The sequence below is a fragment of the Acanthaster planci genome, linkage group LG02 (genome assembly GCF_054643075.1).
Source record: "Acanthaster planci isolate LZ-2023a linkage group LG02, COTS_SCS, whole genome shotgun sequence".
In the NCBI taxonomy this organism is placed as follows: domain Eukaryota; kingdom Metazoa; phylum Echinodermata; class Asteroidea; order Valvatida; family Acanthasteridae; genus Acanthaster; species Acanthaster planci.
The window spans coordinates 23,448,014-23,466,217 of NC_141778.1; the positions used below are offsets into that span (position 1 = coordinate 23,448,014).

Genomic DNA, 18,204 nt, shown 5'->3' on the forward strand with positions numbered 1-18,204 from the left:
CAACTGGCCAAAAAAAAAGCCCAGCCACATGCAGGCCCTCCTGGTGCGCACACGCATGTTCCCTGCCCACAGACACCAACAAGTGGCAGTCGCCCAACTATCCACATCAACTCGTGATCAGCAATTGGCAAATGTACACAAACACCCCCTGACATCTTGCAAGTATCTGAGCAATCATGGATGACCACAATAGGACTTGCAACATAACAAGGATCCTACGAACTCTGACAATTAGTTCAATTTTCTACCAAGCAGATGCTACTTTGGGTTATGTATACGCCGCACATCGCCATGGAAACCCACCGTCTACTCCAGAAATAACTGTTTAAGAGACACTTTGCAGTTGTCCTTCATTGGTCACACTGACATCAGTCATTCACAATTACATCATATCTTCTAATCCAATCAAATAAAACAAACAGCATCAAGTTAAATTTCAGAACAATTCTTAGGACCATTTCCAATGTCTGATGATATTTCCTCAATTGTATTGGCCACAATTTATGCCCGACAACTTTCCACAGTTTTTAAGTTCTAAAATGTTTCCAATTTGTTGCATCTACATTGTAAGTAAGCAATGAATAGTTCTCATTAACTGATTCCAATTGCTACTGACAGTGAATATTTCTAAAATGTTTGATCTTTGCAGTGCAGCCAGAAAAAAAAAAAATTTCAAATTTCTGACCTTACACGGTCCTTATGGAAGAACATCATAAAATGAACTGGCTCTAATTGTGCATACAAATTAAAAAGTAAACAAGGCTTTTGGAAGCATACATTTTTTGTAAAATGTTTGATAATACTGATTTTCTGGAAGTTTGTTGATCAAATCAACTGGCGTTTTTTCTTTTCAGACAGTTTTCATTGTGTCAAACATTTCTTTTTAAATTGCAAGAGCGAAAGGTTCTTTAGTTTGAGATATTTGTGACTTGATCCATCACTTAAATTCAGTGAATACCTGATTCTGAATACATTGAACAGGAAGTCTCCTTACTTTTCAATTTTTGAAATCAACACTCGTGCCATTAACTTTTCAAAACTGCCTCAGTTCGCAACATACTACTAGTTTATGCAAACTTTGGTCTTTTTTAATAAAATTTTGCTTGACTTTTGTCCAGCTCACAAAAGCTGGTTCATACTATCAAGCGAATTGAATTTCAGAAACTCTTACAATTTGTCGAATCAGTTTCTGTTGTACTCTATGATAAACCCAAGCTCCTCAGTGACTTGGTGGACGATGTGACAGCAATCTGCCAGTCGGTATCCGTAGAAACTGCAGCATCCAATGACACGGGGTTAGCCTGTCCCGTACTCCATGCTAAATTTAATTGAAGTTTTCATTAATTCATGCACTGTACAATTTATGGTTGCACATCCTCCTTATTACTCGCTAAACCCGAAGATTCTCATGGCATAATTGGAGTAGTCTTGTCTGCATAAGGCAGGCAATGTACATGCTCACATGCTGACCTAGGCAGGCCCTGGGAAAATTAATACGAAATTACAAAAAATTAATACAAAAAGTATGCTAGGTACCATCAGAGACTTGTGCGAGACTTTCAATGTAAAGGAGTACGAGACTTTCAATGTAAAGGAGTGCCAAGTTACAATGACCAACGAACCCATTTAAAATGGCCTTAATGTCTTTAAATGTCTTCTTTTGGCCAATATTTGCCAATCAAGTCTGCACTGCCACGGTCTTTGTCCAAGTTGCATATTCTACGACTGCCGTTACACTTTTTTGAGACAAACAAACAGCAGTATATTGCCATAGTCATACAGCCACCAATTGCTCACTTGAGTTATGGACCAGCTCCCTCACCAGTAAAACTCAAACCAGTAGAAACATACTGACAGACTCTTTGGTACGTTTTGGCAAAACAACCATGCCTGTGTGTCGTTCTCACACAAAAATGTGCACAGTTTTTTTTTTCTGCGCAAATTCAAACCAAAACAGAAAATGGCCCCTCAGTGCCATTCCATAAACTGTGTAAAATGACCACTACGGCATGTGCTCATGATGCATCAGTCACACGGCCACACTTACTAGTTGTGTAATAAAACTGATCAAGTCCAAAACGTGCCCAATTTTATTTTGCAGATAGTATCCGATAGTTTTGGTTTACAAATTTGTATTTTTGATGACGATTTTGGTTACCAAACATCACAAACAATAGTGAGCATTCCCTGCTTTGCGAGTTTTTAAGCATTTAAGTGACAGTAGCAGGTACAAACTGGTGCTGTAAGCGTTCATATTGTCACACTGGTTCCTGCCCTTCCTCTCTTGAAAACCTTGCATGTAGTGTACAAGAAACCAGCCTACTTTTGCTGATAGTTTGGACACAACAAGTCTCTACTGTCTCAGCATGGAGCACATGCTGCTCCCCATGTTACACATGGCAACATCTTTCTTTAAATGGTTATTCTCAGATGTAATAACAATTGCAGATTTTCCCAGGACCTGCCAAGGCAACATTGTTTTCCCTTATTCAAAGAACCTATTAAATTACAACTATATTACAAGGTAATTAAAAATAATTCAAGAAATACCCTGTTTGAATCCCTGAGCTGGTTTTCATATTTATTTTGGACATCTAGGATAGATGTAGTTCTCAATGTCGTAAATCCCTTTGACCTGAAGCTAACAACCTTTTCACATTGAGTTACCGGTACTTTCCCTCCATCTGTGTATATCGTCGCCCAATTTCCATAGATATTTGGAACTTTTAAGCCTGACATTTTTGTGCAACAACTAAAAATCGCATTTCCTATTCAAACTCTACATTATTACTTTCCTTGGGTTCCCTGTCCACAAACTATTTCAAAGTTTTCATACATGTACTTAAACCGGGCTCAAAATTCATCAAAAACACATAAAGAAGTACATATACATGTAACATTTTGTGTTCGGTTATCAGTAGTTCTAATTAGATGCACGCCCTTAAACTAATACTACTAACAACCAGAGATGAGCTTCATTCTATTCCTGTCCAGTAGAGACCATGGCCCCCGTCTTTCTACTTCTATGCACACATGATCTGGCAAAAGATGCACCTAGCATGTATCAAAATGAATATGTGAAGAATGGTTCTTGCCAAAGATCTGCCAGAGTAAAGGTAGGGTTCCATGATCCTTTCTACGGAAAACCTGGCCACTGGCTAAAACTAATCATTTCCAACTACATGTAGGTGGAATTTCTGCGAGATGCATCTCGTACTAAAACTACCTGCATATGATGCAGAACAAATTACAAACTGTTTAGCTGCTTTGAAGACCAAAGAATTTAAACACCTGTTTTCAAAATATTCCTTCAAGAACTGTTCCTTGTCATTCTTAAACATGGTAGAAACTACCAGTAGAATAAAAGAAGTACTAACCCTGTGAGACCCAGATCTTAAGTACTCTAATTTCCTTACATTTCCCTTTGTAGTTCAAGTATTTACGATAACGACTGGGGTCAATGACAAAGAAAAACAATGGCATGGAGTAACGACAGTCTTCAGTCTAAGGCAATATTAAATTCCGTCCCAAAAGTTCATCACCTCTATAAATGCAAGACCAGCCACAGTTCCCTGCTTACATGCCAGCCAAAGCTGTAACTAAATATACATCTTGCCGCCATTTTTTCCATGAAGTGCTACCTATAATTCCTTGATTATGCCTACGGTTACAAACATTCCCCAGATGGCTAAAATGGTGGATGGCAAATGGCACCCTGACAGTGCTATTCATCTCGGTCTGGTTGTTTTCTGTAATTTGTGATCACTGTTTATTTAACATGGAGGTGAAGAACTTTCAGGACGGTTATTTCCTGCATTAAAAAATCTGATTTGGTTTCGCCGCTTGATCGAGGCTGATAAGTGACTGCAACTGATAATGTTCTCAAGAAATCTTTCTGCTAAGATTTTTGCATGGATGTCGTACCTTAAATAATGATTTAGAAGAACACACAGTAAGACTGTGTGTGTGTAAATGACTGTCGGCCATCAAATTATGACAGACTTCAAGAAATAAAACCAACTCGTCTTGAGATTACAACGTGGGATGACTGGTGACTCTCTTGCTTTGATTAAAATGCTTCTGCCTACTGGAGCCATGCACACTGCATGTAATGTGACAGAAATTCTCCCCGAGAAGTTCTGGTGTAAACACTGTCAGTAGGCCACGTTATGCCAGCAACAGCATTGCTCTCTACTTGGCTTGACCCTCTTGGATCTCCAGCCATATCACATGGCTACTCATGAGCACTCTGCCCGTATCTTAACCATGGATAAAAGTTACAGGCTGCAACACGAGTCACGTTGGTTTGAGTGGAAGCACAAGGGGCCAATATTTACAGCCACTGTAAGAATGCTTCAGCACTTTCAAGACTATGCCAAATCGGGACCACAGAATGGGTTTTTCCCCTCAGAAAATGGGTTTTTCCCCTGAGAAGTTCTGGTGTAAACACTGTCAGTAGGCCACGTTATGCCAGCAACGGCATTGCTCTCTACTTGGCTTGACCCTCTTGGATCTCCAGCCATAGAATGGGTTTTTCCCCTCAGAAAGTCAAGAACATCTTCGCCTGAAGTGGAACAATTATTTTGCAAGCTCAGGCCAGACCATCATTTGCAGCACAATGCATCGATCAAGTTCTGTGCAGAAACCATTTTGTACAATGCCAAGCAAGTTTCTGGCAAGTCAGCTCTTTGATTTCAGGAGATGACTCTGTTCATTGCTAGTAAGTGGCGTAGCCTGGGTTTATGGGGGAGGGAGGATCTACATCTGTAAACTTCACCAGCTGTGTAATCTTTCAATAACAAAATTTTAAAATCTGAGCATGAAATATTAGAGTTCTCCAGTCCTCAGAACTTGAATAAAAAGCAATATTCAACCTGGATGGTCCCAAAGGAACTGAAATAAAATACATGAGACCGAAAATGGCCTCTTAGTGGGTTAAAAAACACAATTTGAAGACCGGTATTTTTCAAGAACTCCTTGTATTCACACTTGAAGTTAACTACAAACTTACTCTTTGACAATTTCTTGTTGATTGAGGAATTTGTCAAGTGATTGTTTTTTCTGAAAGGGATCACTAAAACTCAAATTTATTTTTTTTCTTGTCCATCAATACTTAGCAGCTCTGGGTGCATTTCGTTAAGTGGAGTTAGTTGACTACTAAGTGGATGTCTGTTACTTTGGTAGATCAACCAACAAATATACCAGTTTACAGAAGGTCTGGTTCCCTATCCCTCCCCCTTCCCAGTTGCTACGCCACTTCATATTGCCTTAGACTGAAGGCCATCTGCACATTACCACCTTGTTCATACAGACTACAGTCCTACTCCTAGCCATGAGATACAAAGTTGGGTTTAGCAAGACACCAGGATGTACAACCATTTTTGTTCACACCAGTGCATGAATCAATTCTACAAACTTCAATTAAACTTACCATGGACCTTGTAGCCGGGACTGGCTCCCCGTGTCGATGCCACAGTTTCTGTTTAGGATACTGAGAGGCAGATTGCTACCCAATCTCCCTGGCCATTCACCCCATTTTTGACAGCAGCAGGCCCCAGATTCACTTTTTGTCCCACTGCATTACAGTGCCCCTCTTTTATGTTTTAGGAAGGCATTCTATTCTACATCTTCCTCTTCAGGGGTGAGAAAGTTTATGGCATTCTCTAATTCAATACACTCAGACAATTCAGTGAGTTCAAAGGCACATGTACAGTGCGGTTATCCAAACACTGTGGACATTCTGTCTTTAGTGGGGACAATCCACGCGACTGAGTGCGACTCCTGTGATTTGAGTGAATGGCCTGGATGCATCGTCCACCAAGCAACCTAACAGTGTGGTTCTCTCTCTAGCAAGCCAAACTCTCTCTGCAGAACTTCGAGTTTGACTTTCTTTGTTTCTCCTTTTTATAGTTATCTTCATATTTTAAAATGACGCATAATTGATAAAGTTGATGGCACTTTCCCACTTAAGACTTGTACTAGAGAAAAACTCTCTCTTCAAGGAAGCTTCTTTCATGTATTTCATGAAAATATTCTCGTTGAGAGTTGAAAACATGACAGTTGATCATTTGTAATTTTACTTGCAAATGCAGATCGAAGAAAGTATTGGTTATCAAAAATGTGTGTATGCTACCAAAGCCATGAATACCTCATTCAAGGGTGTCTGGTTATACCTTCATCTTCTTTTCAATGAGTTTACTACATGAAGTTTTCTTTACTGTATACTGTTTCTTTGAAAGTAAAAGTTACAAAATTTGGAATTTAAATAGGCAAATACAACAGAGTGAGATTTCGGCTTTACACTGTGGAAGTATCAGGATAAATGTGGCCAAGCAATTGTCAAACATCAAAAGGCATTGTACAACATCCTAGAAAGTTCACAAAAATTAAATGATGCTGAAAATTTCATTTTTCTCAGATCGAAGATACTGATGAATGAGAACTCTTGAAATGTCAGGCGACCAATGGCGGAGCAGGCGCAGAAGTATTCTCTTGATTTGCCATCCCTGGAGCAGTGGACATGTAACATCTGCTTGGTAGACAAATTGACCAATTGCCAAAGTTCGGAGCATCCTTACCATGTCGCTGCCTACTGAGGTATCCACAATCATCCAGACTCGCAAGATTTTGGGAGGTTGCATACATCACCAACAGCCGATTCACAAGCCGATGCAGATAGCGGGCAACCACCAACCTGTCAGCGTCTGCGGGCAGGGAACACACGTGCACGCACCAGGAGGGCCTGCATGTGGCTGGGCTTTGGTTTTTTATTTTGGTTTGCCTGGTGATAAAATGCAAAGATATGCATTGTTAATACCAAATTCTTAACATATTGAATATCATGAGCAAAACCAGCACTGACATACCAACATCATGCATGTTTACGAATTCAAAAAGTATGTTTACGTGTAGTTTAGTTTTGATCGTATCTGAGAAAAATAAAGGCAACAGGGGAGATCACAGCTAACACTTGAAGTTGGAATGATCTTTGACCTCTGCGGTTCAGTACATGAATATCTCCACATCTCAATAGGGATCTTTCAACGGTCAGATTTTTTCCAGGTTGGTCAGCATGTTTGCAATACTACTACTAATTGCCAGTGGTACTGGATGTCAGGATCCACAGAACTGATGCTCTGGGCAAAATACAATCAAATTTGCATTTTTTTTCTGCAAGTTTGGGGAAGGGGGAGGACAGGGTTGTTGATGAAGAAATGTAGTTGCAGATGAACTTGTATCAATATTGTCAGTGCTAATTATGCTCAAGAAACCACATGCAAGATCGGTAAATTCTGAAAGAGCAAACAGACGAACAGAAAGCCATTACATATGACAGCAAATGATGCTTTCAAAATGGCAATTCCTATCATGTGGAATCTAGAATTTACATTTCAAACGGTGTCAAAGTGTTCTTTTGTTTGACTGGACCTAAAAATACTGGGTATCTATCATAACCTTGTTAGCCAAATAACATTGCATTTACACATACAAGCATTTTTTTTCAGTTCCATTTTTACAGCAAATTTCAGACATAACTTTGTAAAAATATTCCTGTTTTTGGAACTCTTCACAATAACCCAATAAGATGAATGTACAATATGTACTACTCATGTATTTTCATGTGCTAATGTCTCTTTGAAAATCAAAATAACATTCTTTACCGATCTTGCACTGGCTGTTTCACCATTTTAACTCGATTCATTTCTAAAAACAAATTTGAAAATTTAAAGGAACCAGCCTTCCCTTCATTCTACTTAAATCCCAATTATGCAGGGGATAGTGGCAACATTTTGCATTGTTCAACTGTGTTTAAGAGATATTTGACTTTCTGGCTTGGATAACACAAATTATTTTCGGTTACGATGAGGAACTCGCAGTTAAATTTTTTCATCTGCTTGGCTTCTTGTCTACAGAATGTAAGTTTCTTAATTTTCAAGGAGGGCTGATTCTAAGGAAATAAAAAAGGACAGGGGACAGAGGTGGTCTTCCTCTTGCAATGTTTCAAGTTTAGAGGCACTGTCTACAAGCTGCAGCAGAATGTTTTCTTCCATTCTTAGAAAAACGTGAAATTTAGCAAGTCATCAAAAAGGTTTCAACAAACTCCCTGTGCAAGTGGGTTTCTTCAATGTCACTGTCAACTGTACAAGTTGGAAAGGTTGATGTTATGGCCCTTTTTACTCTGCAGAATTTTGAGAATACATGTGAGAGCATTTCGGGGCCAAAATGCATGACAACTATGACGCATTTGTGCCAATTTTGACCCCCTCTGGCGGAGTTACTGGACTCTGTGAGAATTCATGCCACACTTCTGTCCCCTGTTGCTGCTGTCTCCAGTGTCCATTTCCTTGCGACTGACACTCAGTCATTAGATGGTTTCTTCTTTGCATTTCAATGGCTGAATCCCTTGATCAAGCACAACGATTCAAAGTCCACCGGGGGAAACCTGTCGAATTTCTTTCTCATCACACAGTTCGGAATTGTAGGGCACAACTATCTACGGCATTCAGGCACAGCAAAATTTCCACTATCCTGGTGGAGTTGGTAGTCTGGGTGAGGGGTGAGTGATTCCTCCTGTCAGCTGGCAACAGCTTGCCCTTCACCATCTTCTGGTTCTGCTGCCTTGCGCTGCTCACTACTGGACACTTTTGCCAGAGTCCCCGCCACGATGCCGGCAAAGATGATGGCGCCCAGTCGCTGGTTGGAGCGGAACTTGTTCCAGCAGTCCTGGGGATTGTGGATATCGACTGTCCACACCTGGGGGGAGATAAAGCACATGAACTAATTGTGACCTGGGGTTTTGTGCGCTCCAATTTGGAAAAGGAAATGTACATGTATGCCAAATGGAGAGACACCAACTGGAACTGATGTCTAGTTTCTCAACTTGTGGACTGTTGATAAGCCAACTCCTAGCTCTACTTAATCTTCCATCACTTTAGAACAAAGAGAGAAATATCTAATAAAGTCAATGACCATGCAAGCATACACAAATACAGACAAGCTGATAGCTTACAATGTAGGTGAAGGTCGACCAACAGCAATAATTAACCACATCACCAGTTTGGCCCACATCACTCAAATTGTGAATGGCAGATTTATCTAGTCAACCATTTGAAACCAGGCCCTTCGACAGTTGCACTGTTGTTGATCAATAGCCTTTTTGCAAAATTACATGTACATACATTGTACAACCACATTAAACATGGTGTGCAAGATGGCAGAGACCAATGCCACAAAAGATACCCAATGGCAAAATGTGAGCGATAATGGGAGATCACAACATAGTTTGACTACAGGTCATTTGAGTGGGACTGTACTGCACATGTGCACTGGTTACGGTGTTCACTGCTGGTTGTATTTCAGCTTCACACTCCAATTTGCCCTAAACAAATCTACGAGAAGCAAAACAGTTCATTCACTGACTGAGTAATTTCGTTTTAACAGCCACACTGCTTACCTGGTTGCCAATGTGACCAGCAGTTAGAGCCACAGCTAAGTAGTACGCTGCAGTCTGCTCTGCCATAGCACCCACCAGCACCAGACCAGACACCATGGCAACACCAAAGCCTGTCAACCAATACTTGGTGTTCTCTCCCATCAGGATGGAGGTGGATCCCAGACCCAGGGCCAAGTCATCTCTCTTATCCTGGAAAACAGAGAGTAAGAATACAATTCAGACTGGACATACCCCAACCAGGGCTCAATTACATCAGGTGGGGCAACCAACAACTATTCCAGTTATCCTCTCTGTGTAGAAGTACATGTACAGGTATTCCCTCAGTGACAAAGAAGAGATAGAGGTGGAGACATTTTAAGAGGAAACCTGATGTACATATAAAGATCATACATTGCGAGAGAAATTGGTTGTTCCTGCTTGGTGTGGTTTGAATGGGGTCTACATGTATGTACATCAAGCCTGCGTCAACCTGTGCCCGCATGGTACATTTAACCAAAATCCAGCGGAACTTTTGTACTTTGTCAAGCTGTACTGGGATGAAGATTTTGGGCTAACACTTTTCGAATGCAAAAAGTACAGTCAAAAATACAGAAAAAGTCCTGCATTTTGTCCGGTATGTTCATTTCTTTCCATTTTTCCTATTTCAGGTAGTTCTCACTGGAAGTGGAATCATGAGATGAAATAGATTTCCTCTTCAGTTTTTCTTCAGTCATCGCATAAAAATCGTATGTGACACGCAGTAAAGTTACACTAGTTCTCACTACTGAAATGGAACTATAAACGATGGGCTGGCAACCATTCTATAGCAATGGAGCCACAATTCGCTCTGAGCACAAACACAAGAAGGCGTGTTTTGAAATGAAATTGCCAGTCCTTTGGTATGCATTCACCACATAGGCGTGCAAATTTATGCGCATTTGACAAGGAGCACACGCTGAGTACGTGCAATGAATTTAGTCTGGAATATATGTCTTTGTGTGCACGCGGAATGCGTACAAGAACCCGATTGGAAAACTTAGCACTATCTGTCTTTCTTTTGCTGGTGAGGGTGCACTTCAGCTCAGGGTGAATAGTACGTACGGTAGTCAAAGTCAGCAACATTGAAAATACATACAATCAGACAAGATTAGAAATGATCCACACTAGCAAAATATTTAGTGAAGGTGTCTACAAGTCACAAAAGCTATCGACAGTACCTCCATGGGCATTTTCTGTTTTGTTGAGTTTTCTAAAGAAAAAAACCTTGCCTTTGTAACAACAACATGAAGCACAAATTTCTGCACCTGAGTCATCCATGTTGCATGCAAAGATACTCAGCGGCTGGTCTACATGGCCACCGGTGCGCACACACACGTGCAAGGATCTAGAGGCTGTAAGCACAGTGGCTGTTGTTCCTTTAGAAGTAAAATTCTACTTAACTTTGCGGTCCTACATGTGTTTTATGTAAAGCAAAATTCCAATGCTCATCAAAGTGCACAGAACCTATAGGAGCCATGGGGGATGTTCAGTAGGCCTGAATGTCTGGTCTATGTAGCAATGGTCGGTATAGCATTGTTTTTCTGTGCATATCAGAATAAAATTTAGCAGTCCATCTTCAACAATTGTTCATTACATCACCTCTATTACATCTAACCAGCTACAAAATACATGTAACTTCTGCCCACAGACTACAAGAAGATCTTTCCTCAAATGACTGACGTTCAATTAAAAGAGTGAACAGAAGGCATTCATCCAATTTTGAAGGACAGAGTGGTCCTCAAAACCGCTTTCTGCTTCTTAGTCTTCACAACAAATATCAAACCTTAATTACATGTACCTGAGGGTACTGTTTGTTTGCCTGGAAAAAATTCCAAACAACAGTTAAGTTTTCTGGCTCCTTCAGATTCTCACTGGAATTGAAGTCTATAGTTTAATTGAGAGCAAGGATGCAAGGACGACTGTTATTCCTGCTCTAATCAGACATCTTTGCTCAATTGTCTACATTTACAAGACCTTCAGATGACAGAGACGGCCAGTTTTATTTGGAGCATAACTGATTACCAGTTAATTAAACGCTGAAGCACACCAGAACGTCAGACACTGGTCAATACTGCTGTGACTTCGAGTTCTACATATTGCAAGCCTATCATAAAATGTGATGAGGAGGTTTCCATGCCAACTGTCTCACAGCAAATACAAACAACCTTTGATAGAGGGGAGAAATGTGATGATGCATCAGCTCATACGAACAAGACAAGGAATCCTCCCGTACTGAGATGCAAAACTTGACTTTGCGCTAGACACACCAATCTAATTACATAACTACAGGTTTAGAGTCAATCTGTGGATATCCATTTATGATCAGGCCATTGGATTCTTTACTTCAGTCCAAAATATGACAATGCCTCTGAAGATTGACAGCATTTTGTTGGGAAGCTGGCTTGCTCTGATGGTTGGTATCCACAGCACTGATGCCATCTGCATGAGCTGCGCACAAGGATGGATATACTACAACCAGTCTTGTTATATCAAGTTCGTTAAGAACAAGCTCAAAACTCCTTGGCTTGATGCTTATAAGAATTGTAGCAGCCTGGGTGCTCAACTTCTTGTTCTCAACTCCAAACAAGAAGCAGACTTTGTCAGCAGCATGGCCAAAGAACATTTCCCTCAGAATAAATCTTCTTATCGAATCTGGCTGGGATGTAAGGAGATAGATTGCAGGCGGGTGTGCTCTGATGATAACCAACAGCAATGCTTGAAAAAGAACAGACATGTGCATCATGGAGTCCCTTCAAATCAACGTTTTGGAGAACATCTTGTTCAGAAAGAAAACGAGTTGTATGTGAGAAACAACTTTACAACCAGAGAGGATACATTCACTGCCAAGGTATAATCAAGCAAGACACTGGACGGACCACACCTTACTGTCTACAGGACCACGCCTACATGGTCATCCCCATCAAGCATCCCATACAATGCTGCAAGGCCTTCTACAAGGATCCCAACTGCCGCTCCTTCAACCTGTCAGGGTTGAATCATCTCAACAATGTCACCATTTCCCAGGTTGATACTGACAAGTTTGTTACTACAGTGGACAGCTGTGCCCATTACAGACTGGACTGATTCCAAACAGAAAAGTGTAAATCCTTCTAAAGCAATGAATCAAACTGCAAAGTGAAACTGTGAACGTCATCACATATGCGGATTCTTTGAACAACAATGCCGTTTTTCATATACAATACCGTGATGTAACAACCAAGTTCAAATTTACTGTAGAAGTCATGTGATTGTCATGTGATTGTCTCCATCAAAGTCTCCATCAAACTAGCAAGAAACTGAAAAGCTTAAAAACAGAATTTGTCTGACATTTTGGCAAAGTCTAGAGTACAGCCAATCGCCTGATCATTATTTGTAAGTAAAATATTCCTGGCAGATTCTGAGAAATTTGATATAATGTTTAAATGTAAATTAGATAGGCACTGAGTGTGAATAATTTTAGCTGATGTCATAATTAGGGAAACCAGACACCAACCAGTAACTTAATTAAGAATTAACTGTAACAGTGTACATGTATGTTGAATGGTCTACGTGTTTGACAGGAAGGGTGGAAATCACATGAAGTAAATCAAACCTTTGACAGATTCTTAAGGCAGTATTTTGCAGTCATTGTTCATTCAAGAAGAAAAATAAGACTGCAATGGATAAGACTGGTACAAGTGAACACTTACATTGTATGTAGCCATGTTTTCATTTGCGGCTACCACTTTGTACTCTGTGCCTAATATTTGGAGTGATAATAGGAAACTGCAATGTTCACAGACTTGAAGAATAATTACAATTTCAAATGATTTCAGCGTGTAATTTCATGCTTCGAATGTAATGTATGTGATTGATATATCTTGTCCTGTACCAAAATATTCATGTTCTCATGTAGCCAGTACTTACATGCATATATGTCTGAAATCATGTGTAAGAAGTTTGTAAAACTTAACATCGTTGGCTAGCACAGACTGCCATTTTAAAGCATTTCTTTTAAAATACTGTATCATGTACATTGTACATACCATATCCTGTTTGCAAATAGTAACTGCCTTGTGTTTGTGTAAAATTGGACATGTACAGTGAATAGAGTGGCAAGCATTAAAGTTACATAGGCTTTTAACATGAGATCTGTGGAAATTATCAGTGTTTAAAAATTCTGCACAGTTCAGCATAATGAAAGAAAGAGACAACAGCAGGATCTAGTCTCATGATGACTGTCCAAAGCTAATGTATTTCTGATAGGTTCATTTAACGCTTGTTTGCACAGACTCCACAAATCAGCTTGTGTCACTAATTGACTGAGACTGCTGTGAAGTAGAATTGAAGAGATGAAAGAGCAGACCAACCTGGAAATTGGGCTGATGGAAGTCAAATGAACTTGACACGTACACTGTATGTACAGAGGTACAACCAAATGTTTCAGTTTCCTCTTCAATTGATGTGTAGTCCCTGTACATTACAAACGGTCTGGTACCTCAAGTACATCTTACAGGAAACAACTCTGATGATGGGCCAGGAGAAGGACATATTTCCGATTCAATTTTAACGCTAAGAAATGTTCTCTTCATTCACAATGATATCTCTAGTTCTTTGTTCAAGAAAGCGTAAATTAATGTAGTAGCTAAAATGTCAGGAACAACTTCTTGTATTTGCTCTTGTGGTCTGGAACTGACTCCATGCCTCAAAGTGATAGACAAAGACATGCTTTGTTGTAAAGCAGATTTCTGCAGAAAAAATGACATCGCAGTATGTGCTGATCTCAGTTAGGTACACATACCGTTACATGTCAATGGAAATGAATACGCTCATCACAGCCTCATCCAAATGGAAATGAACACGCCCATCACAGCCTCATCGAAATGAAAATGAACACGCCCATCACAGCCTCATCGAAATGGAAAAGAACACGCCCATCACAGCCTCGTCGAAATGGAAAAGAACATGCCCATCACAGCCTCATCGAAATGAAAATGAACACGCCCATCACAGCCTTATCAAAATGGAAATGAACACGCCCATCACAGCCTCATCGAAATGGAAATGGACACGCCCATCACAGCCTCATGGAAATGGAAATGGACACGCCCATCACAGCCTTATCAAAATGGAAATGAACACGCCCATCACAGCCTCATGGAAATGGAAATGAACACGCCCATCACAGCCTCAGCAAAATGGAAATGAACACGCCCATCATAGCCTCATCGAAATGGAAATATAACAGACAATTCATACAGCAATTGATCTTCAACTTTTCTTCTGACCCACTATGCAGTTGGACACAAGACATCCATTTATCAGAACAGCCAGGCCTCACTGATTACAACACCTGCTTAAGTTGGCCCTGCTTACTCGATTTAGTATGGTTGCAAACACAAACACAAACCCCACAAAAGAGGCCAGTGTAGCTGAAGCATAGAGTTATGATGCAATTAACTAAGTCGACTCTCATTATTTCGAAATCTGCGGGACCACGTAGAAATGTTTGTAATTCGTTGTAGGTGGAACGCAGTGCTACGGCTTTGGTGCATTGTTGTACAATGCCATGTACGATGCGCATATGCACGTGTACATGTATGCATGTACAATATGTGCATATACATGAACACATGGTTGATGTTATATCAAAAGATCTCTTGGTAATAATTAATCAAATATATTGTGATGTGTTTAGAATAATAAAATTTAAATACAATTCACTGTCACATGAAAACATGTTTAATGTGCATGTAAGATTGAAAAAAAGCATTACATGTGAAAGCATGGATCCAGGGATTTTTAAAGGGCTTTTGATGGATGACGACGAGGCTAAATGGCATGCATATGTAGGCCTGGGTGTACTTGCAAAATGTGAAGACTCATCAACTGGAGCCCCATCCATGTAAGTAGTCTTCCAAACACAAATTGTGCCATGGAGAGACATTTTTATTTAATTTTCCATCTGTCTTATGATTTTCAACACCAGCTGCATGACAAGATTGATCCATAGTCCGAGTTCACTCGCCCACTGTGGCGCGGCCGCCTGCGCGCGAGATGGTGGCTGATGTCATGAAGGAATATTGCGATTGGATAGCTGTGTCTTGCAAAATGTAGTCATGAAAATGCACAGTCTCATTGGCGGGTCCGCTAGATCTTTTTGCAGCAATATGAATTCAGTGTTGGGCGATTAGTTGGGCTCTTGAGATGTGAGGGTAGTCAAGCAAACTTATTTGGGCGTATTTTTATCGGAATTGGGAAGGGAATTTTTGGTTTGACTTTGGGTAATCAATGTAAAAAATCATTGATTTTTAATTGTGCTTTAAATTTGTCATGACTACAGGAAATTTTGTGGAATCACGCTCGCTTGAGTACAAGCAGTACAACCTCAAACTAAATTCATGAACACAGAAAACACAAACATAGACATGAGATCAATTTTTGTGAATAAACTTGCACAAAAATTTGTGACGGCAGTGTTTTTTCGACTTACAACTGTAGAGCTGCATTCGTATACGAGGTTTATGTACATATAGTGGAACGTTCGCGACCCTTTTTGGCAGGAACTGTACATTGACTGGTTGCTGCATTTCCCTCATACCTTCTTTGGCAATGGTTCAGCCCAGCGGGAACCAGTGTGATGCACTGCACACGTGTTTTCACCACCGTGATTTGCAAACGCTTGTTATAAATGGGTCTTCAACAATGGTTTTTCAGGCAACGGAGTCACGAAAACCATTCATTGTAACAGAAATTTCTTACAATGCGATTTTCGCTGTAACAGATTTTTTTCCCCATAGAGATGTTTTCTAGAGAAGTTTCTGCCAGGACCACAGATTTGTGTTTGTTATAACTGGAATTTTGTTATGGCTTATTTCATAATAACGAGAGTTGACTGTATTGGTGAAGTCAAGGCAATTTCTATCCCAACCACAAAGTCTTGAATTTCCAAAAAAAAAGAAACTGTCCCCTTAACCACTTCCTGCTGGGGATTCTGGATACGTACGCTTTATATGCGTGGTTGGGGTCTCTGAACTCGGACAAAGTGAACAGGGCCTTGTACTCGGAACAAAAGACCAGGCTGCTGGGCATTACCGACAATTTTTCAATCTCAAAAGTGGAGATAATCCAGCCCTGTTTTGAAACAGTATACCACGGTTCGGGACATTTAGAGCGAGTGGATTACCACCGGGGACAAAAGCTAATCTGGCCCCTATTGAAAAGAGGTCAGCAGTGCACTGAGCCAGGTTCGTGAACAAAAGAAAGTTATATAACAACGCACAATCTGGGCTCTTTACACAAGGCTGCAGGCCTCGCTGAAATACTCCGGCGTAGATTTTGTCGGTCAGGCTAGAGCAGTAAATGAAGATAGGAATTTTTAAAGAATTTTGAAAAAGAAAAAAAATGATAAATATCCCGCCCCAGCATCATCAACATTGATAACTGCCTAGCATGAAGTGGTTAATGGGGGTGATGGCCTACCTAAATACACACCCACACATAGACAGACACACAGAAGGAAATGGCAGAAACAGTATACCTTCGACTTCATCGTGGGACATAAACTTGTTTGTACAATATTTTTCCATCACCGGAGAGCTTCCCAAGACAGTGTGACAAAGTACAAAATACTCTGCTGGAATTTGTTTGTAATGAAAGGCCTTTTTTCAAGCTATTTGATTCTGATGGAGTCAGCCTCCTACATTATAAATTCTGAGGATGGTTAGAGTATCTAAGAGAAACAGCTTTCTGTGTCATTTGTCATGCTCTGTAGAATAGTGAGCAGCATCCACTAGCTGCAATTGAGCCAGTTCGGTATTTCAAAACGGCAAAGTCAATCAAGAACAAAGCACGCAAGCAAGTTCGCACAAGGCCACACTGATTAAACAGACTTTGCACAGGCATCCAAACGACTTCGGACCTGTTTCATTTTGGGGATGCGCCGTGGGAATACCGAACTAGCTTACTGATGACAGTTACCAACCTGATGTCCATAAATGGTGTCGTACACTATGGTCCAGGCAATGCATGAGGCATACAATGGCAGAATAATTCTCCAGTCACATGACCCGTGGATAGCTGCATAGCCGATCAAAGCGCCAAAGTTGAATGTCAGACCTGATGGAAAAGTAACCAATTCATTTTTCAGAGTGTGCGAAATGGCATATACTGTAGCTTTACCGATAGGGCTGACCTTGTACAAATGGATTGCTGTTACGCACTTCATTTTGAGTATGCACTGTTGACATACCGGACCAGCTCAACTTTTGGTTTATGGATTCTTAATTTCAGCATATTCCAATTTCACCTGCTGATTCCTTAGAAAGATATTTGAAAGGTTCACTAAATCACCTCAGTTAAAAACATCAAGAAATACCCAATGCCGAATGCTGCAAAGTTTCAAATGAAAAAATACTTAAGAATTTCACTTGTGCTCACCAAGAAAAGCTTGAGGCCAGTATGTAAACCTCTTCATGAGTGGATAAATGACGATGGGTACCACAGCAATGCATCCAAGAACTACACTGTAGAGAGGAAAAGATGCACAGAAACCAAGAATACATCCAGGATAGTCAGTATATCCACGTCAATCAGTCAAGGTTTTGAGTTTATTTTACCAAGACGTTAATGTCCCTAAAAACGATCCACAGACTGATATATGATCAAACACATGTCAATTTCAAACATATTACTGAGATCTTCACTTTAGAAAAACATGTAAAAGAATTATGTAACTGATTTTAGCGACCCAA

General features: G+C 40.3%; 1 protein-coding gene across 2 annotated transcripts in view; it reads right to left on the reverse strand.

Annotated features, from left to right (window-relative positions):
* Positions 1-8: 8 nt before the first annotated feature.
* LOC110984072 (4-hydroxybenzoate polyprenyltransferase, mitochondrial-like) overlaps positions 9-18,204 on the reverse strand; it is a 28,004-nt gene continuing 9,808 nt past the window's right edge. For both annotated transcript variants that reach the window (XM_087133034.1, XM_087133033.1), the window contains exons 5-8: positions 17,891-17,976; positions 17,436-17,569; positions 9,455-9,643; positions 9-8,754 (exon numbers count right to left, since the gene is read on the reverse strand). In XM_087133034.1, the coding sequence (XP_086989160.1) occupies positions 8,575-8,754; positions 9,455-9,643; positions 17,436-17,569; positions 17,891-17,976 (589 nt within the window). In that variant the 3' untranslated portion in view covers positions 9-8,574. The remainder of the gene's footprint in view (positions 8,755-9,454; positions 9,644-17,435; positions 17,570-17,890; positions 17,977-18,204) is intronic.